The sequence below is a fragment of the Euprymna scolopes genome, chromosome 38, assembly GCF_053919585.1.
Source record: "Euprymna scolopes isolate OS-2025 chromosome 38, ASM5391958v1, whole genome shotgun sequence".
In the NCBI taxonomy this organism is placed as follows: Eukaryota; Metazoa; Mollusca; class Cephalopoda; order Sepiida; family Sepiolidae; genus Euprymna; species Euprymna scolopes.
Genome location: NC_136519.1, coordinates 70847594 through 70870480, shown reverse-complemented (window position 1 = coordinate 70870480; position 22887 = coordinate 70847594). Strand labels below are relative to the sequence as shown.

General features: G+C 34.7%; 1 protein-coding gene across 2 annotated transcripts in view; it reads left to right on the top strand.

Annotated features, from left to right (window-relative positions):
- LOC145263178 (ubiquitin-conjugating enzyme E2 G2-like) overlaps nucleotides 1-22887 on the top strand; it is a 120507-nt gene that overhangs the window by 5157 nt on the left and 92463 nt on the right. The window contains exon 2 of one of the 2 annotated variants that reach the window (XM_080120223.1): nucleotides 22579-22651. The exons of the other annotated variant lie outside the window; for it this stretch is intronic. Within the exon in view, the coding sequence (XP_079976349.1) occupies nucleotides 22639-22651 (13 nt within the window). The 5' untranslated portion in view covers nucleotides 22579-22638. The remainder of the gene's footprint in view (nucleotides 1-22578; nucleotides 22652-22887) is intronic. 2 annotated transcript variants of the gene reach the window in all.

Sequence of the window (22887 nt, the reverse complement as noted above, 5' to 3'; positions counted from 1 at the left end):
GACAAAGCATAAACAGCTTATTTTGGTAGCATAATAAACCACCTTCAAAGCATGTTAAAAATATTTTAAAACTTGTCTTGTCTGCTATTGCTTCAAAAGTAAAATTTAAAGAAATAATTGAAATATAGGCCTTAAAAAGGTGAAAAATCCTTAAAAATGTAACGTCATCTTGTGGTAAATGTACATTAATTTGGGTAGGTTTTAAAATCCAGAGATTCGAAAAATTGGTTAAATGTTATCAAAGACAAGATAAGGTACTCTTCTACCTATCTGTAAAATATTTTAATGGCTTTGCTCACTCTAAATGTTTATTCAGATCAAAAAACATAATGTCAAGTGTTAGGTGAGAACAAGAAAAATGGCTGCGAATTGACACCTAAATATTTGAAGTCTTGAAAATGACTTAAAAATAAAAAATTTTACAAAATACAGTTAGAAACCCACCCTATATATATTACCATGACATATATTGGATGGGTTTCTAACAGTATTTTATTTTTAAGTTATTATCGAAGCTTCAAATATTTAGGTGTCAATTTGCAGCCATTTTTCTTGTTCTTACCTAATGCTTGATACTGTTTTTTCAACCGAATGTTTTAGAGTGAGTAAAACCACTACAAAAATTTTCCAGATAATTAAAAGAGTAACTTATCTTTGATAACATTTGTTATCTATTTGAATTTTTTACCACTTTTTCGAATCTCTGTGGATTGCAAAATATACCCATTAATTATAATAAAAGCAATAATAGGAAAACAATCCTAATATCTCTCAAAAAAACATACAAAAATGATAGAGAAGTACAACTTTTAATGTTCTTGTGATTCATTTCAACAGCTAAAACATGAAATCTATAAATATAAGAGCGAAAATGTATGTATGTTCACTTTTTGTGTATGTCTGTAAAAGGCTTTTTTCGCTGGACTTCTCGGTCGGCTCATTCCTTAAAATTTTTTATATCACATCTAAATGATAATATCTATGAGTTACGAACGGGGTCACCTGTTTATTTAATTTGCCCAACTTCCACGCACTATTTTTTCCAGAGTTTTAGAGCGTCCCGTGTATCTTTCGCTTTTCAGTATAAAACAAGCGAAAACTGGCTTGCAGCCGCGTCATGTTTCAAGGTCAAACATCATGCGACTTAAGGTTCTCGCACCTGTTAATTTCATTTTATAAACGTTAAATTAAGAGGCTTTTCATTCCTCTTCTCTCGTGGCTGAGATGGTTAGGTCCCGGGGATTTTTTCCCATTTCATTTCCATCTCCACGTCAAAGGCTCGGGGTTCAAGCCTACTTTTCTACTAAAACTTTTTTTCTTTTACACCTCCAAACACCCGGCCAACGTGTTTTTTTTTTTTTTTTTTTTTTTTTTTTTAAACAGGGTTGTTTTGATCACCCCCCCCCCTCCCCTCAACACACACCTACAAACACCTGGGCCACGCCAGGTACCCCCCCCCCCCGCTAGTCTTTATATAATTCACAGCACAAAAAAAATCAAGCTAGATTTTGTTTAATAGTAAATAAAAAAAAAAAAAAACAATTCACACTTGAAACATAAAAACAGATATAAATACAATTTCATAATAGAGCAAACAATCACTGAAGTTTTTGGATTAATTAGGGCTTAAGGACCCCAGCAGATGGACGAAACAAGAGGCTTTTGGTTGATGCCAAACAACTGTATTTTTAATGTTGGTTCACAGAATGCCATATGCGTGTACAAAGATGAAGATTAGTTGATGTCAACTGAAAGCTTTTTGTTTTGTTTCCTTCATTTGCTGCAGTCCTTAAACTCTACTTGATCTGATTGTTTTTTTGTTTGGTTTGTTAAAAAAACTTACAAATCTTATTTAGCCCACCATAGTGACGAGTATTCCTTTTCTTTAAGATAGGCCTGTTTTCATATGCACAGACACAGTATCATGGACATTTAATTGAAAAACATTAACATTAAATTAACTATCACTGAAAATATGATTTCACCTGGAGTAATTTGAAAAAAAAGAACTAATAACACAATAGAAAGAATTGGATATTTATAAAGATAAAATTTTATTCGTCATGAATTTTACCAAAAATAATTAAAAAAAAAAAAAAAAAAAAGAAAAGTGAATTATCACAAGTTGAAATTGAACAGAACTTCACATTAAACTGGCTGATTTGTGGTACCTATGATAAGTTGGGCATATTGAACGGATGGTGGGGTACATGTATGTCCAGTTGTGCTAAGAAAGTTGTACGCAACTAATAGTCGTTTTCTAACAGAGCGTATATGAGTGCATATGAAAATATCAGCAGCAGCCAAAGGATGGCTGGTAAGTGATTGTATTAACAACAGGAGCAGCATTTGAATGCGTATGCAAAACAGGAAGTGCACGCGAGCTGGCGCTAAAGGAAAAAGGACACTATGTGGTCGGGGAGAAACGGAGTCAGCGCTGAAGGAGATGGACGTGTATAGTGTAAAGGCGAGAATGGGCTGGCTTTGGCCAGTGTGTACTTGGGGAAAAAGAGAAACACAAACCAGGTTAGATAGACATGTGGTAGCAAGAGACTTTTAAGCTGACATGGAGATGAGAAGAAAGAAAAACGGTAATAAACAACTTTTGTTAAAGAAGAAAAAATGCTGACTCTGACTTTCTTTCTTTTGTTTGTAACTGCAACATTACAATTTAATTAAATTGAATGCAGAATTATTTTTGTTACTTTGTACTTATTTTTATTTTTTACAAGGGAGTCACTGCTTATCAAGACCCAGAAGCTACTCAAGGATAAGAGTCAATGAGAAAATACTGTGATAATCAGTAATACTGAAAATTGGATAGAAATTGATTATTTACAAGGACACCTCGATAAAAACCTGTTTACGTTAGAATTAAAAATAACCATGTTATATTAAGCTGGGAAGCAGCTTCATGGTATTGTATTGCACAGATAGGCATCTCTAGGGAAAAAAAAATTTATCTTGGAATTTTCATTTAGTTTTAGGTACATATACAGAATAAGGGAAATTGTTGGCAATGGTTGTAGCTAGACGAGTGGTTGCCATGAATGTTTTACAGAGGATGGCATAGATTGAAGTTATGTTAATGCATCATTACATGGACTCTTAATACTATGAGTAGTGATAATGGTAACAGTTGCTATAATGAACTTAGAAGCAGTTTCTGACAATACATTATTTCTGTATTTTGTGTAAATATAAACTTTAACTATCTCCTTGATATCTTATTTCCTTTCAACCCTTTAAGGCCACAACATTTAGAAACCTACAATTGAAGTGTGATGGGCTCTATATTTACGAATACCACAAACGAAAGATTGTAACATTCTACAAATGATTATGCTGGGAACATTTCTTCTCAGGGTTACATGTCCTAACACTATTATTTTTGTTGAGGATGACACATACATAAAACGGAGATGCAACACTTGTTTCTTTTAGACAATAAATTCGTCCAGCAGGTTTGATCACAAATGAAGACTATAAACACAAAAACAGTTTTACATTGCTTTTATTACTGATGTTGACATTATTTTATTCCTACACTTTTTCTTTATGTATCATGAGCTTCCCATTGAGCCCCACCACGAGAGCAAAGCATAGGATGTCCTTGATACTTTGTGCACATTTGTTCATCGTATAAGGAACAAACCATGCATAAGACGAATAAGTCAACCCGAGCAGTCACAGGCAATAAAGTAAAATTTGAGGGAGAACTGACACTCTGTGATGTTAAATGACACTACCAAAAAGAGTGAACATCTGAAAACCTCTTCGGAACAGATTGGATGGAATAATGTGAATTGTGGGACCAACCTATGAACAAATTCTGTCTTAAGGTAGAAGACTTATCTACGGAGGCACAACGACTGAAGGATGAGTTAAAGGAAAAAGTTTTCTCATTGAGTCTCGGAAGATGTACCAAGGCTATAACCATATTTGAACTGGAACAAAACGCTCCTCCTGTTTTCAAGAAGAAATGAAACGTTCTGTTTGTGGCAACTGAGAAAATCTAAAGAATTGGATTGGCTACAAAAGGGCAAAATACTATCGAAAATGAGCACCAGTGATTGGGCAGCCCCTACCGTATATGTGACCAAAAAGACTTCAACAGATGAAGATTTTCAACAATTACTACACATGTATAGGATTACACCTAATCCTAGCACCCCAACAGTGGCCTCACCGGCAGAAACTATGTTCATACTGAAAGCGAGATCCGTTTTTGACAAACTCTTACCAAAACAGTTAAGACTACAAGTGACAACTTGCATACCCAGTAAACGTTTCATGCCAGGAGAGAGAGTTTTATTCAAAAGTTACAAAAATAACACGTCATTGTGAGTAAGATCATTGAGTCTGTGTTATGGCATATATCGTGCAAGGACCGAAACACACAAACATCACCAAAATCAATTAAGATGTTGTGCAGATGACGATAGCGATACACCACCATTGGAGGAAGAGCTGATCAACATTATTTCCAATACATTTAATCTCGAACCTCCCCAAACAGCACCTGAACTAAGACGATTGATTCGGAAAAGAAAGGTCATCAATCCACTAATGATCGATCCTAAATGTAAGAAGTATTAACAGCTTTTACGAACAAAAAGCTTGGGAGGTGGGGTGTTGGGGACACACCCCTATTACTTGAAATAATGAACTATTCCATGACTTGACTTCTGGGGAAACAAGAACCAGTTTACCCAGGGAGTCAGGCATGTTGAGAATATGGTCATAACCACGAGTCCAGCAGTAAGATGTTGCTCAATTATCCATTTTTTTGTATTTTTGTTAATATTAATTTAATTATTATTGTGTCTTTCTCATCATTTATTCAATGAATAACACCGCAGCACACGCACACGCATATGAACATCAAGAAACAAGAGCCAGCAGAACAACATCAGTCACCCAGCTGGCCAAGCATTTTGGTCAAGGCTGTCTCACAGATGAGGCTGAAACACTGAACAAGCCTGCCACAGAAATAGCAAGAATGAGTTGGCAGAAATATAACGAGACCTTCCCAAAGAGGAACCTTAAAGAGTGGGGACTAACATCAGCATGCAAATATTTTCTAGGAGAACTCTCCCAGGAATATATAGACAAAGAAGGTTCCTTGGACTGGCTCAAGAGGGGAACCCTCCACTACGATCAGGAAAGGGTTATAATGGCTGCTCAAGACCAGGGATTGATGAGCAATGCATTCAAGAAGATGGCAGGTCTCACTACTGACAACAAATGAATTGGAAACTATGAGTCATCTAGTATCAAGTTGCAAGGTTCTTTTAGGGGATGGCTACTACACAACGAGACATGATGGAGTATGTAAGTACCTCCACTGGACCATCTGTAAAAAATTAAACATCCAATGTAACAGCAAATCCTGGGAACATCAACCTGAAAGAACAGTCGGAAATGACTTGTATACTATACATTACAACCATGTAATCCCTACAACCACCTACCTTGAAAATCCTGCTGTGAAACCCGACATAATTATATGGAATAAGTCAGAGAGAGTTGCAACCTTGGTTGAAGTGAGTGTTCCTAATGATGGAGGTCTGAACAAAGCTAAAAACGAGAAACAGACCAAATATCAAGGTCTTATGTATGATATGAAAAGAAACTGGAATCTTAGAAAGATATCAATCACACCAGTTATTATAGGTGCTACAGGGCTTACGAAGAAGAACCTGGAGTCCTACCTAACTAATATTCTTGGTGAACCAAGTGCAAAAGAGATCCAGACAATTGCACTTAAGTGAAACAACGAGGATACTAAAAAGAGCTCTCAGTTGGTTTCAATAAAAAGCAGGGCAATGTTGGCAGCTGGTTTGACTACCCCATACCCAGCGGTACAATCTTCAAAGGAAGAAAATTAAAAAAAAAATAAAAATAGACACTCAGTGTCTTTCTTTTAATTTTAACATTCTTGTTTACCAAGATTGATAGTTCATTAATTGAACATTTGTGAAATTATTTTTAATGTGTTTTTAATACTTACCACTAGTACATTATTGAAGTTGCTTTTTGGGACAATAGTGCATTTTAACTATTCAGAAGTATTTTTTCATTTTTTGGAAGAGATGTGGAAAAAGTGCAGAAATTTGAATGATATTCTAAAATTACTGTTACAATTCTTAGGACTTTTATTTTATTAAAAAAACTAGACTACCCGTGACTTGTTGGATCAGTATGTTATATTAGCTATGGAATTAATGTATGAGCGTGACACTTGTGATGTAAAGAAAATAGTTTTGTGACATAACAGAAACATTTCTGAGAAAGTATATTAAAATGAAAACATATAGATAGATTTCTATGAGTCGTTCTGTTTATAATTGTTTATTTTTGAAAAAAAAAAAAAACTTAAAGCCATTAAATTAGTGGTTTGCCATACTTATAGGTAAATGTGCACTTAACAGATACCATAATACTTAACGTTAAATTCAAATTTTGATATATCTTTTAATTTAAACGCAAAAAAAAAAACAATTGGGATGCTGAAAACGTACACGGTAAAACAATACTTTTTATTGTTGCGTTGATTATTTATTTGTAACACAAATTTAAAAAAAAACATTTTCGGGGTTATTTATTTATGTTGGTAGTGTAGAAGAGAGTATATGAATGTTGTTTTTTTAATAAAGGTGTATTAAAAAATGGAGAATAAATTAAAAAAAAGAAAGGCAGTGGGTAAATCGCCGTTGTAAAATGCTTTTATGGTTGTCAACGGGTTAAAGTAGATTTGTTTGTAAGAAAATTGCGTTAAAATAACTTAAACATAATACAGAAATGAACGATGTAAAAAAAAAGTGCAGAAAGTATACACCATTGTTTATTTGGATAATTTATACGCGAAAAAAAAACAATTGGAATGTTGAAAACATAGTAAAACAATACATTTTATTGTGATGTTGATTATTTGTGTATGTATGCATGTGCAACCGGAAGTCGTAAACCGGATGTTGGGTTACAACACCCATTACAAGGTCATTTGAGTTTTATAATTATATAGATTTATTATTTTCGAAAAATAAAACATTCATAATTTAACTTTTGCAGATAAAGTTATTGAAAAAAAAAAGGCCAAATTTCAAAATATTCTAATTTGACTGAATTTTATATCTAAATAATTATATTTTCTTAATTAAAGTTATATTAAAACTCCAATCATAATATTCTCAACTGAATGTTATATTTTTGTGTGAACTTTAAAAAAAAAAAAAAAAAATTCTTTTAAAATCTGGGAATATACAATGTTACATTTTATCTATGAACTAGTGGGGTTACATGGCCTTTCCAGTCATAAAATACGCTTAAATATGATATTTTAATTCACGCAGATTTTGTATTTATTATTACAGAGCCAATTCTCTATTGATATTATGTTGTAACCAAGAAAGATGACTCGGACTATGTAACATTTCCTGCATAGTTTAAAATCAACTATTGTCAACAAATATTGTGACGATTTTAAACAAGCTGAACTGAGTGCTGATGATTTTAAATGCCTGTTATTTGTACGAAAGACACTGAAATTTGAAACAGACTTTGAATTAAATTAGAAACTGGACCAAACCTGACGCTATAAAAGTTATCAGAGTGATTACGGCTAAAAAGGATTTAAAGAACATTGAAGAATCCGGCATCATGTACAAAAGAAAGATACATAGAAAATCAAAACACTGTTCTCCAGTGAAAATAAAAAAGAAAGGACATTATTCCTCCTGTTAGCAGTAAAGATAATTCACTAAAAATCAAAGTAAGTCACGAGCAAGTTTATGTTATTGGTGTGGGACTCTGCATTGGAGTAAAGACTGCCCATACAGCACAAAAACTTGCCTGGCTTGTGACATATGCACCAGCCCAAATGTGACAACAATACTCCACACATGGGCGAATGGTGGCCTTGTAGTGGTACAGGATACTATCAGGCGTAAGTAACTTTCTAGCATGGTAGAGAGAGCCCACCTTCATCGCAGCAGCCTTGGCAATGCTCTCGATGTATCTATTCCAACTCATGTTCCTTGTTAGCGTTAAGCCAAAGAGTTTGAAAGAAGTACTGTCAGGTAATGTATCTTCAGCCATAGCTATTTGTGGTTGAGAATGTTTCTTGTAATTATTGAAGGAAACAAGATTTGTCTTGGCAGCATTGAATGTGACCATCCATTTTTGTCCCCATTCCACTACAGATTGGAGATCTTCTTGTGTTTTTGCCATTGTCTTAAATATGTGTTCATTGATTTTTCCCTTGTGCCTGTTTATAGAGCGTGGTGTCATCAACAAATATACCCATCTCAGAAACAATTTTATCAGGGGGTCATTTATGAATATCAGGAATAATAAAGAATCAACCACTGTGGTACACCCACAAAAAAAAAAAATTGTTTAGATGTACTACTAGTAGTACATCTAAACAATTTTCAGTATAAGCTCGCATCACTAGTGACTATGGGGAGGGTAGGGTAGTAGCCCTAGATATATCTAAGGCTTTTGACAGGATACGATGGTCTTTTTAGGAAAATCAGATCATGCGGTATCACTGGATGAATACTTAACATAATTAAATCCTTCCTAAACAAGAGAAGAATCCAGGTTGTCCTCGACAGTAGCTACTGTCGAGGACAACCTGGATTCTTCTCTTATTTAGGAAGGATTTAATTATGTTAAGTATTCATCCAGTGATACCGCATGATCTGATTTTCCTAAAAAGACCATCGTATCCTGTCAAAAGCCTTAGATATATCTAGGGCTACTACCCTACCCTCCCCATAGTCACTAGTGATGCGAGCTTATACTGAATAGAGGCCTGTATCTTACATAAAATGACAAACGAAAACAACAAACAAATTACACGCACTTCAAGTTCTTTGTTCCCGATATTTACACAGGCGATTTTTTTATATTGCAAACCACATCTGGGCAAGTGCTGCTAGAAAAGACTTATCCTGCCTTGATAGAGTTCAAAATAGACTTTGTAACCTCGTAGGAGATGCCCTTTTCTCTTCCCTGCAACATCTATCTCACAGAAGAGATGTTGCAAGTTTGTCTCTATTTTATCATTATTTTCATGGCACGTGCTCGACTGAGCTTCAATCTATGGTGCCCTCTCGCCAAACTTTCACAAGAAACACTATCAATAATTTCACCCACTCTTTATCTGTGCCTAAACCTAAATGTAGATTCCATGAACAAAGCTTCTTTCTTAGAACTGCACGCCTGTGGAATTGTCTCCTGCTTTCCAGCTGACTACAATATGGTTGTCTTCAAGTCCAACATAAACAAGTTCTTGATGAGCCGTTCCACTTTAGTTAACAAATTTACCGAATTTCCATTACTAACGATTACTATATTGTCCAATTGACTACTATACACTCTTAACCCTTATCCTCCAGTCGTCTCTGGGCCTTGATAAGTGGTTATGCCTATGTAAAAAAAAAAAAAAGAAAAAAAAACATCTTTGGTCAAAAACAGGGCTACCCATTTACACAGCAAATAGACTGCTGAGATGGAGCACTATTCTGCTAAATTACAATTTCCAGTTAGAGTATATTTCTTCCAAGCAGATTGGACATGCGGATGAATTTTCAAGGTTGGTTCAAGACAGAATGAACCTCGTGAGGACTTACTAATTGCTTCCTTACATACTGATATTGAAGTTAAAATCATGATGTGCAATACTATCCATTGCATGAAATTACGAAGCACAAAAAGACAAATTTATTCATGCTACAAAAGAGAAAATCACAAATAAAGACCAGCAAATACACAACAGTTTTTCTATGTGTGAAGACATCCTATTATATAGCTAGAGGGTCATCATACCAAAAGCATTACTAAAAAAAGATAATAAAAATCTTTCATATGGGTAATTAAAGAAGCAAACAGAATGAGGAACCTCATGCAGAGTTACGTATACTCGCTGAAGGTGGACAAAAACATTACAAACATGGTCGACTAGTGCAAGGATTGTGCTTTGACAGCAAAGGCACCTCCAATCACTTTTAAGCCCTGGCCAAAAACAGATGAACCCTGGTCTAAAATTCATATAGATTTCGTAGGGCCACTAGAAGATTGATATTATCTAATTGTGGTTGACAGTCCCACAAAATGGCTAGATGTGCTCATAGTTAAACGACCCCCTACAGGAGTAGTTGTTAATTTTCTCCATGAATTATTTGTCCACTTTGAATTTGTTGACTACTTAATAAGTGACAACGAGACTTAGTTTACATCCAGACTTCAAGGATTTCTGTGAGACTTTCCAAATTAAACATATCCTGACTCCCCAGTACTACATACAAACGGGCAAGCGGAATGCTTCATCGACATTTTGAAATGAGCACTTAAAAACACCTACAGAAATGGCACTACAACAGTTTCTGCACAAGATCCCCAGCTACGGTATAGCTGCAAATATCTTCTCATTTATTAAATCATCTCTCTCTGATGGGTTCATAAGAGTAGTGGTTGATAGGCAGAAATCAAAAGCTCACAGTATTAATGCTGGAGTCTCACGGATCCATCTTGGGCCCAACTCTCTACATCAATGATCTGCCAATCACATCCTAAGCTCATTCATAGGCATTTATGCTGATGACGCTACCACATCGTGGTAACACATCAAAAGCCGTAAACGACCAAGTTCTCTCTGGTTCTCTCTCCTCTGATCTTGAGCAAGTGGTACAATGGGGAAAGAGATAGCTGGTTAGTTTTAAGGCATCTAAAACCAAGATTCTATCTTTACATCATCAATGCTCTGATTCCCATCTGGCATCAATTGAAATAAATGGCTCTTGTCTTGGGGAGGCTCCATGTTTTGACAAGCTTCTGAGCTTGATCTTTACTCCTGATCTGAAATGGAATGTACATAAATTCTGTTACCACAGTTGCTGAAAAAATGGTGGGACCTTTCTACCGCTCCATTAGATATCTCACTGCTGATGCAATTCTCTATCTATATAAAAGCCAGGTACATCCAAGTACTAGAAGCAACTTATCCTGCCTTGACAGAGTTCAAAATAGACTTTGTAGCTTAGTGGGGGATGTCCTTTTCTCTTCCCACAGAAGAGACGTTGCAAGCCTGTTTCTGCTTTATTGTTATTTTCATAGCAAGTGCTCATCTGAACTTTAATCTATGGTCCCCCTCCTCGCCAAACTCTCACGAAAAACACTTGCCTATCTGAAACCACTGTCAATAATTTCCCCCGCTCTTTAGGTACAGATAACTGTGCCTAAACCTAAACATAGATTCCATGAACAAAGGTTCTTTCTAAGAGCTGCATGCCTGTGGAACTCTCTTCCATTTGCCTGTTTCCAGCTGACTACAATTTGGTAGTCTTCAAGTCCAACATAAACAAATTGTTGATGAACCGTCCCCTTAAGTAATCCAATTTACCCATTTTCCACGACTAACGATTACTACGATATTATCCCATTGACTACTGTACACTCAATAACCTTTATCCTTGAGTGGCCTCCAGGCCTTGATAAGTGGTGACTCCTCAGTAAAAAAAAAAAAAAAAAAGGTCTATAGAATAACACCTAACCTAATACACCATCAGCAGTAGCCCAACAGAGACTATGTTTCAGTGAAAAATAAGACCCGTATTTGAAAAACTGTGGCCAAAGAAAAAAAATTGAGAAGGAACTCTGGCGTTCCTAAGAAATGCTATGACCCAAAAAGAAAAAGTTATCTGCAAAACTTAGAAAAATAACGTCTTTATGGGAACTGTGTGCAATAGACAACAGAATCATTCAAGATCATAAATTCACGCATAAAAGACACTGTAACCAAATAGGAAAGCATCTGTTAGATGATCCCAACTATGCATCAAATAAGAGGCCATTCATACGATATAGAACATTTTCGACACCAAGCAGCTCCAGAACACCACCAATTGGAAAGGAAAGTTTACGGATCCTTTAACTATTGATCCAAAAGGTTGTAGTACTCCTTATGGAGTAAAGGCTTGGAAGGGGGTGTTATGGGGACTTACCCATTCATTTGTAATGGGGTCTTCTAATGATTATAAAAGCCTTTAGTCTAATACTCTCATGGGAAATTATCGCAACCTAATGCAAGATTACAAACTGTCTCACAGTCAGAAAATGCAGACAACCTTTTCTTTGTATTCATTTTCTTGTACAATATATTCTTTTCTACCTAAACTAGTTGTTCTAAGCCTTTTTTTATGACCCTTTCCTAGGGCCAGAACAGTAACCTCCGATCTTTTTCAGGTGTATCTTGTTGAACTTTGAGAATCTATCTGAGGGACATTGGACATAAAATCGTATCTAGGGTCCTGATGCAGAAAGATGAGACGACTTCCCCCACACTTTTAGAGTTACCAAACAGTCAGCAATGAATTAAAAACGAAAACAATCCAGACAGAAACTCCCCCATCTCTCTCTCCCTTATGCGCGTGCACTCTCCCTCTCCCTTCCCATAAGTAAAAAGAAAGGAAAAGATTATAAGGAAAGTGGGTAATTCAAAGAAGGTGAAATGAATCAATATTGATGGAAACAAAAAGATTTTCAGAAAGTCATTCTATGCACTAGCTGGCGCTCACTAGAGACACACAAAGCATTGCGTCTTGTTGATCGATCTATGATATGAATTTGTCCATATGAATCCGCATGGTATGCACCCAAGTCAACTTATGTGGAAATGACTTAATAGGGGCGAAACTAATTTGAGATTATCAATCCTTAACTCAACTTCACAAAGAAAAAAATTTTTTTTCATCTTTAGTTAACCTTTCTTTTTGCTTTTTTTTTTTTTTTTCATTGTTTCCTTATATAATGCCTAGTTTTTAAATCCGCATTATTTCACCATACTTGGTGATATCATTTTTCCCCCCACCATCATCTGGCACGCTATATGAAATATTACCAATTGTTAAAAATTCACTGAACAGAGCTGTGGAGTCATGGTTTGAGTAAATTCATTGCTTTAAAAGTCTGAGTGGGAGCTTTTTAAAATATCAGTCAAGCTTTTATGATATCAATCCCTTTTTTTTTTCTTTTTTTTTTCATCATATATCTGTTTAAAAATAAGATTTCTTAATTTCTATCATTAAAAATAAATTAAAACTTTTATTTAAAAACACACCTGTCCACTTCAAAATCAAATGTAAAATTTTGAGTCAGTGTTAAACATTTAAAGAAAACCCCAAGTAAAAATAATTATGTCCCGGATGGGGGGGGGGGGGCAAACTCACAGACAATGTCTCAAAGTGTCATGAGTTAATTTATTGTAGCAGGTATTAAATTATGATGTTATTAAATACATAAGCTAGACTGTCCCCTCCCCTGTTCTCTTCTTTCCCTCTCTCTTTTAAGTCAATCAGCCAAAGGAAACAAAAAAAGTGCCTTCTTTTTTAAAGGCGAATATCAAAGAAATTTCTTAATACCCGCCATATTAAAAAGCAAAATAATGAAAAATCTTTTATGTATGTATCTGTGATGGAACAGAAGCTATCAAATTCCAAAAATCATGTAAATTGATCAAATAGTTTTTTTTATTTTGTTTTTTAATCAAGAAAACCAAATTTTATGAGAAGGTGATCTTGAATAAACAAAAAAAGATTACTCAATTCAAACTTCCAAGATTTTTTGGTTTTTAGACTTACAGTGGCTACGATTCTCCATTTAATTTAGAATCATTAAAAATAAAATGATTTTAAAAAGTACTTGATCGATTTACATGATTTTTGGAATATAATCTTTGAGTTCCATGATGAGTATATACATCATAAAGATTTTTCTGTTTTTTATAGAAAAAGTTCTGAACAACCACCCAAATAATTATCTTTATTAAATTAGTGATTTGGGTAGTAGTATTGGATTTGGGTCTGTGTGAGAGTTATCTGTTTTGACCCCCTCCCCGTTTTTGGTTTGATTACATTAGTAATCAAACCAAGAATCATTGATCAGATTAAATATGAAAATAGATTAAAATGATTGGAGACAAAATAATTTCTAACATAATTGGTTGATTATTATATTGCCAATAACATGGCACAATAATAAAAATTGAAAATTGGTTAGTCAGAAGAAACATTTCATTTATTAGCTTAAATACTATTTGCATTTGACTTTAAAGATCTGACAGGATAACTTTATATGTTAGATTACACCAGGCAGATTATACTCCACTGTTTTATTTTTTGATTGCTCTGCATATAAGAAATTTGTGCAACTGCAAACTTGTATCCACCCAGAAGTAATACCATTGCAGTTCCCCTCACTTCACCTCTTTACTTAAACTGATATTTATGGTTGTGTAAGCTAAATTGTTCATAAGGTGGAGAGGGATGGGTTATCTGTAACTTTTTTCAACAAATTCCTTTTAAGTTGGAAGATAATTGTGCAGATGAACAAATCTAACAGAACTTCTTGGAATTCCAATTCAATGGTCCAAGTGTTTAGACTTAGCATGTTATAAATTTAAATTGCCAAGGTTGCTGCAAAGAAGGTGAGCTCTCTCTGCTTTGCCACACTAGAAAATCACTCTAACAGTATTTTATATCTCTGCAAAGCCTGGCTGGTGCATCTGCCGCTAGTTTTACTCTTAGACAGGTTCCAAAAATCAGTCGCCAACTTAATGTCCTGCACTGTCAACCACACTCCACCTCTGTCCCATCGCTGCAATGTTGCATTCTTGTGCCTATTTTACAAATATTTTAACGAAATTTGCTCTGATGACTGTGCACTGTCAGAAAGCCTTATACGCTAATAGTTTCTTCCCTCAAACTGATAGACTTTGAAATTCCCGTCTAGTCTCCTGCTCCCCTAACTGTACTGAAATCTCACATAGTGCCTCTGCAGATATGGTCCCAAATACTAACAACTTATGAACAAGTGGCACTATGCCTTCTTTGGGTTGAATAAGAGTAAAAAAAAAAAAATTGTTGGATTAGTACTTGTTATATATACTCCTCCATTTCTTGTTATATATATCTCTCTTCCATTTCTCTTTAAACAAATATGATGATGATCACCTGACTTTGTGTCTGCAATGAGAAGGGCACATAAACAAATTTTTTCTCTCTGCCTTTACTGCATATAAGTAATTTTGTGATGTGTCATCTATATATTAATACGATAGTGTGTGTGTGTGTTATTTTCTGTGTCACGTTTAATTGTTACGGACTTCCATTCCTATTTTTTTTATAAATAATTTTACCAAGAATTCCTCATAAGTTTTGGTTTTGGTTTTTATTATAGCTAATGGCACTCCAATAATCTATTTTAAAAATAATTTTATCAAGAATTCTTCATAAGTCTTGGTTCAGATTTTAGCTGATGGCACTTCAGTAATCCATTTTTTTTAATAAATAATTTTATCAAGAGTTCTTCATAAGTTTTGGTTTCAGTTTTGATTATAGCTGAAGGAACTAAAGTTTTATATATATATATATATATATATATATATATTTTCATAACTTTGGGATTCAGTTTCGATTCAAGTATAAAGCCAAGTCATATAGATATATTTTATTTATGAAATCGCAACTTTATAATGTATAAAAATCAATAGAACATTAACTATAATAATATATACGGAATCTGCAAAAATTAAAATATCATATTTAAGCATATTTTATGACCTGGCTATGCCAGGCGTCCCTGCTAGCTTGGATAAATACTTTTGCAGTTTTAACAAAATAGCGAAAATAATATCAGAGCGTCTCCATTTATGCTGAATATCTACAGAATGACAACATCAATTTATTACAGATGAATCAGTCTCCTGTGGAATTTCCACAGGTCCAGCTAGTTTTTATTATTCTATGATTTATTTAAAACCAGTTATAAACATTTTTAGAAATAGAAAGTGATCTGTTAGTACAGTAGTGATGTCAAAATCCAGTCAGGAAACGTGATGCTACCAGATTAGGCTAGCTGAAAACCATTCAACTTTTCTCAATAACAACGCTTTGAATTTTTTAAAAATTTTGCACAAACATTAGTCATAGTGACAGTAAATTTTTCACTTGTGGAGGGGGGGGCGCATGCTCAGCTTGTTTTACTATTGAGTTGAAACTTTGTGTAATGACCTAAAATGAGTTCAGAATCAGCAGCTACCCTGCTGTTTTGACAGTGTCGGTGATCACTGCTCTCCAAATTGTAGAGCCATGATAATCTCGGGAAGACAAGTAAAGACAATAGTTTCCTGTTACTTTCTGTCTTGATTTGGGGGTTGATTTGAACTCCCACAGTGAGTTAAACCACCATCGAGAGAGTAGGCCAGTGAACATAACAGCATAACATCACTTCCTGATCAACTTGTATGTATAGAAAGTTTCCAAAATTTAACCATGTGGTCATGCTAACAGGCATAAAAATATGGCTGTGTTACCGATTGTCCATGTATGTTCTAAAGAGAAAGAACAATTCTCCATTTGGATAATACTTATTATAATTGTACATTGGGATAATTTTAATTTAACAAAATGTAGTAAGTGAACTCATTTTTGAACTTTTCTTTCTATCTGAGAAGATTGAATATTTATTTTTTTTTACTGCAAAACAAGCAATTTTTATATAATATTTTTCAGTCCGTTATTTTAATAATAAATAAAACTTTTCACTGAGTATTTCCAAATATTTTAAAGTTAGCATATTTTTCACAGCAGTTTTTTTTTACGATCGGTGAATTTTCAATATTTTAACACCGGGCGTAATTTATTTCTTTGAAATATATTTAAAACTTCAAGTTTCTGTTTTTTATAACATTTTAACTGTAAATAATTTACATGATGGGTTAGTTTTACATGGATTCGAAAAGTTGTCAAAAAACATATGTAACAAATAAATGTTATCAAAGGCAAGATAAGTTACTTTTCTATCAAACTGGATAAATTTTTGGTGTTTTTATTTATTGTAAAGTGTTTATTTGGCTTGAAAAAAATACAGTGTTTACCAATGTATTTGAAAAATGCAAATAGCAGCATGTTTGCTGTTGCACACGGTAAGTTTTGGAAAACGAGTTTAAACAAAAAAATTATACAAAATACTGTTAGAAACTCGCTCAATATATGTTACTGTGACATATGCGGACATATATTCGGTGGGTTTCTAACAGTATTTTGTATAATTTGTTTGTTTAAACTCATTTTCCCAAACTTACTGGCAACGAGAAATCAGTGACAATAAAGTTCAATTTCAGCATTAATCGAACTGTGTTCCTTTTTCTTTTTAAAAATGTTTTATTGCTCTTTTTCAAATGGCCCTCATATAGTACTTACAGTTTGACAAATCTTACCTACATTGCCTGCAGACATTTTTCAGTTAACAGGCCTTCTTTTTACTCTTGGTGGCCGTGTTTAAACGCGCCCCCAGATACCGAACTGAAAATTTCTATGACTCTGCTGTACATACAGTTCCTAACCTTCTCAAATGGTCACCCATCTGGTCAACAAAAACCGTCCCCTCGTGACGACGACCGGTTCTACGCATGCGTTAGATGACGTCATGACCTGATTACTTTAAATTCACTAAATTTCATGCACGTCAGGTTAGCTCAGTTGGTTAGCGCGTTGGTTCGTTATCTAAGCATTTTGGGTTCGAATCGTGGTGTGAGATGTCTTCTTTTTTTTTTTTTTCGATTTTTAAATTTAAATATTGAACCAGTGTTATTTAAGCCATTTTTCATGTAACGTTTGTTTTTCTGGGTTTTTTTGGTTTTTTTTACTTCGCTTATTCTTAGCGACACCCAAAAATACCCGAGTACCCACCGATTTTTAAAATTTTAATATCGAAATAGGCTTATTTAAGCCATTTTTCACGTTTTTTTTTTTTAACGTTCGTTTTTCTGTTTTCTTTTTTCGATTTTTACATTTAACATCGTTCGTTTGCCTTACGTTAGTTTTTTTGTGTTTTTTTTTTTTCGATGTTTTGATTACCCCAGCTTAAGTTTTAACGTTCGTTTTTGTGTTTTCTTTTTTTATTTCGCTTATAACAAACAAACCTGGTCAATGACCTCATTTGCTGAATAGCTATTGCTTAATGTCGTCGTCGTAACGCTCTATGACTTCTGTGCGGGCACCTGTCAATTTGGTTCTTACTAATAAATTCAAAAAAATTCAAACATCTTTCAGTAACTCATTCTGGCAAACTGAACGGTTCATGTTTTTTTCACATTTTATTTTCAAACTTCGCCTCAGGGCTTTGGGTTCGCCCCCCCCCCCCCGGTTTCTATTTTATTTAACAGCACACACACCTCCAAACACCCGGGCAACGCAGGGTACCCCCCGCTAGTCTATAGTATAAATCTCACCTATCTGTTTAAATGTATGTTTGTATGCCTGCCTAAAACCGTCAATAGAGATGACAGATTTTCAAGAGATTGGTATTGTTTTGAAGCTCGACCCTTCAGACGACAAATATCGAAAAATTGGCTAAAAACATTAATTCCTTCACCTTCAACTGGGCACTTTTCTACAGGGAGGGGTCGCTTTTTATCGACAATATTTTCGAAAGTCATCCCCTCTTTTCAATTGACTAGCCTTAATTTAAACCTATGTCACATCCGGTTTGGCAATGGGTGCAACGGTAAAGATGTCACTTTTTTTTTTTACGTTATTTTCCTCCTCGGCGGTACAGGTTCGAGACTGTCTGCCTACTACTACTTTTTTTTTCTCTCAATACACCCCTCCAGGCACCCAGGTTAGTTCAAGATAAAATTTACACATTATGTTAAAGAGAAAAGCAGTTCACACAAAGTGTTCGATTGCACTTTTGGCAAGAAATTAGTGACTGACTATTGCAAGACTTATTCATATAACTTCATGCATCAAATGAATAGAATTTTAATAAATTTCACAAAAAATTTTTAAGAAGGTTCCAGCAACTCTCGGAAATTGATCAATATATATGCATTTTGTCCTTGCTTCAGAGTAATTATGCAATAAGTTGTACTGTTATATATTATCTTAAAGGTTAAAAAAAAATGATTTGGTGATCTATTTATAGGACAGTGTGAGTTAGTCTCCTTTTTGAATATGATGGCCAAGACAATAAGAAATAGAAAGCAAGTATGGAGAGAGATGGAAAGGGAATCGTAATTGAAATGACACGGTACATCAGCTACCTCAATATCTGCCCAGGATAGAGAGAGAAAGCAAGGGGTCAAAGGATTTTTTTACAATTTTTTTTACTTAGGAATCACCACTCAAAGATTAGGGTTAATGAATATAAGGTGGTAGTGTAGTAATCATTAATGGTGTAAATTGGGAAGAATTTGATTACTTATGGGAATGGCTCAAAAAGAACTTGTTTACATTGGATTTGAAGGCTACTATGTTGTAGTCAACTGGGAAGCAGGCCAAAGGAACAGTGTTCCACAGGTAGGTAGTCCTGGAAAAGAAGTTGTGTTCATGGAATCTGCATTTAGATTTAGGTACAGATAAGGAGTGAGGGAAATCATATATAATGGTTGTAGCTATTTGAGTGTCTTTTATGAAGGTTTTGCAAGGGGGGGGGGGAACCATAGATTGGAGTTCAGTCAAGCACTTGTAATGAAAATAGCGATAGAGCAGGGATTTGTTAATAAATTTCTAAACTTTTACTTGCTCTGACATTAATCCAAGAATTACTTTAAACATATTAATTCATAAAATAATTTTCTCAATTCCATAGACTTTTTTGTTTTCAATAATAATTTTGCCATCTACACTTCCTTATTTACTGCAGCAAAGCTAAATATGTTTCCAAAGTTTTGAGATGAGGATTGATTATTCATATTATTTGGTCTACTGTTCTCATCTTGAGTGTTATTTGCTCCTTTCAGTCATAACCTCAAACCGTCTGTATGTGTATCTTGTCGAAATTGGGAATCTTTCTGCCAAACTCTGACATATACACAGAATTTCAAACAGAATCCTTTAATTCACAGAGGTAGCATACTCTCATATCATCAGCCACGAACAGGTAGAAGTCCTAAGTACGAGGGGTGTACAATAAGTAATGCCCCTGACCCACTTCCCATAGCAGTAGAGCAATGAAACTTGGCACAGTTATTAGTCTTTCTCTACATAGGAACCACCCAGAGTTATACATTTCTCCCATCGTTTGATGCAACTCTGGAGACCGTTTTTGTACAACACCCCAGGTTGGTCCTCCAACCACGACATGACTTCAGAAATCAAGGCTGCATCATCTGGGAAATGCTTTCCTTTCAAAAACAACTTCATGGCTGGGAAGAGGTGAAAGTCAGAGGGTGCAAGGTCAGGAGAGTAGGGAGGATTTTATAACCATATGCCCGTGCTTCTGATCTGGCAACATGCGAGTTGTGGACCGGAGTGTTGTTCTGCAGGAGGTGGGTACCTTTGTTGATCTTGCCCCACTTCTTGATTTTGATAGCTTCCCTTAATTTCCTCAAAAGTGAAGCATAATAGGCTCCTGTAATTGTGGTACCCTTTTCCAGAAAATCTGTCATCACTACTCCGTCCTCGTCCCAGAAGACTGTGAGCATGACCTTGCCAGTGGAGGGCTGCACCCTTGCCTTCTTTGGAGGTGGTGAGTCCAAGTGCTTCCACTACATTGACTGGGATTCGGTCTCATCCTGTGTAATCAGTCTTTTGAAAAACTTTGACTCATCTTCTTGGCACATCTCCAAATTCATCCTCGAGCACTCGACACGTTCTCGCTTCTGGAATGGTGTGAGCCACCTGGGAATCCATCTAGCAGACACCTTATGCATATGCAAATGGTCATGAATAATAGTTTCCTCAGATCCTGTACTAATCTTGACATCTTGGAATGAATAGTAATGCGCCGATCTTCCAAAATGGCAGCCTCAACTTGACGGACAGATGCCTCATCAATGGCAGAACGGGGGGGGGGGGGCCTGGTCTGGGAGCTGTTTCCACATACTTCCGGCCATGTTTGAATTCACAATGCCAGCGTTTTACAAGGTCATATGATGGGGCATTATTATCATAAGTTTCTTTCATTTCATCAAGTCTCCTGTGGTGTACATGCTTTCAAATACAAAAACCGACATTCAACAGGCTCCATTTCACACCTGACTCAGTTCAACACAATTAGTTCGGAGCTGTAATTTGCCACATAACCCGTAGAGATATAAATCATTGCACATGCAAAATTTCAGCTAGATCAGACAACTGGAAGTGGGTCAGGGGCATTACTTATTGCACACCCCTTGTAAATAAAAATGCAGAAGATCCAGATATTTCATATATATATATATATATATATATATATATATATATATATATATATATATAGTTTTACATGTTTCCTTGTAAGTCTGTCCGACTTCAATTTATAATAGAATTTATGTTGGTCTGTCATGCCCCAGTTTTCAAATAGTATTTTCGTTGGTCTGTCATGCATCAGTTTTCAATGAATATTGCTTTTGTTGGTAATTTGAATCTTTCGTTAATAGTTGAAAATAAATATTATTCTGTTACTCTTTGAGATTTGAAAATAATTTAGTAGCATTTAAACTGTCGAATGAAAAATATTTTCTTAACAAATCTTCATACATTAAAAGATTGAAAATTTTGGAACCACTATCATCTAAGCCAATAATAAAGAGCAATATTATATATATATATATATATATATATATATATATATATATATATATATACTAGCGGGGGTACCCAGCGTTACCCGGTTGTTTGGAGGTGTGTGCATGGGGGGGGGGGTAAAGAAAAGAATAAGCGGAGAAATAACCCTGTTTAAATATCAAAATGAAAATGATGTTATGTAAAAAATGGGCAAAACCAAAATAAAAAAAAAACAGCGAACAAACGTAAAACTTTAAAAAGAAAGCATAAATCAGGGAAAAAGATGATGGACATGTTCTGAAAAATGAAAACAAAAAACACAGCGAAAAGCAAAATAAAAAATAGCATAAATAAACCTTCGATTCACTTAAATCCAATGGTGCGTTTCACCCAGTAGAAAACATAGAACGAAAAGGAACGTTAAAATGGCATCCCATTTTCTTTAAGCAACTACGAACCCAAACCGGTGTATCTTTGTACTGTCTCTTGTGAACGGATCCTCAACGGTGTAAGTGGTAGCGGGGGTAGGAGGAATTTATAAGAGAGAAAGATTTTACAACTTTCATTGATTCTAACCAATTTTGTCCGTGAACTCTCACCAGAAAAAATATAGGAATCTACGATTATCGAGGAAGTGTAGAGGTAATAGGCCTAACACACCTAAGATAATGTGCTGCAGTTTGTGCATATTACATTTGCATGAAATGCCTTGATTTTCAATCCTATTAAGTTCAAAATCAGAGGGGAAAAATAAGTTCATTTAATATATATATAGGGATATATTACATTGCTCTTTATTATTGGCTTATATGTAAATATATGTTTCATTACATAAGCCTACTTTAAACTGCCAGAAGAGTCTAACTTACAACAGTTCCTTGTGGATCCCTAATTTGAGATTACATCAACTGAAACATTGTACGAATAAAACTTAAAATGAGTACAGTAGTTCAAATAATAATCCAAATAATACAAGTTATCAGAAATGTTGATTTTTTTTTTTTTTTTTTTTTTTTTTTAGGCACTTCCATTACATGGACCGCACCATTTTTTTTTGCGCGTTACACTAAACTGTCACCAGATGGCGCTTCTTGGTCTGTAAAGTTTCTATCTGATTCAAAAGTGACAATAAGTCGACAAAATTTGTTCATTCCATTCAAATTATTTACTAATTTACTAATTAAAACTATAATATATATAACTTTGTTGACCCTTCAAGAGGTGCCACAAAAAATTAAAACTATATTTTTTTATAGTGACAATTTTACTTTAATTTAAATGTTTCAGGGAAAAAAAAACCAATGTTGATTTAATTCAAAAAATGTTTTAC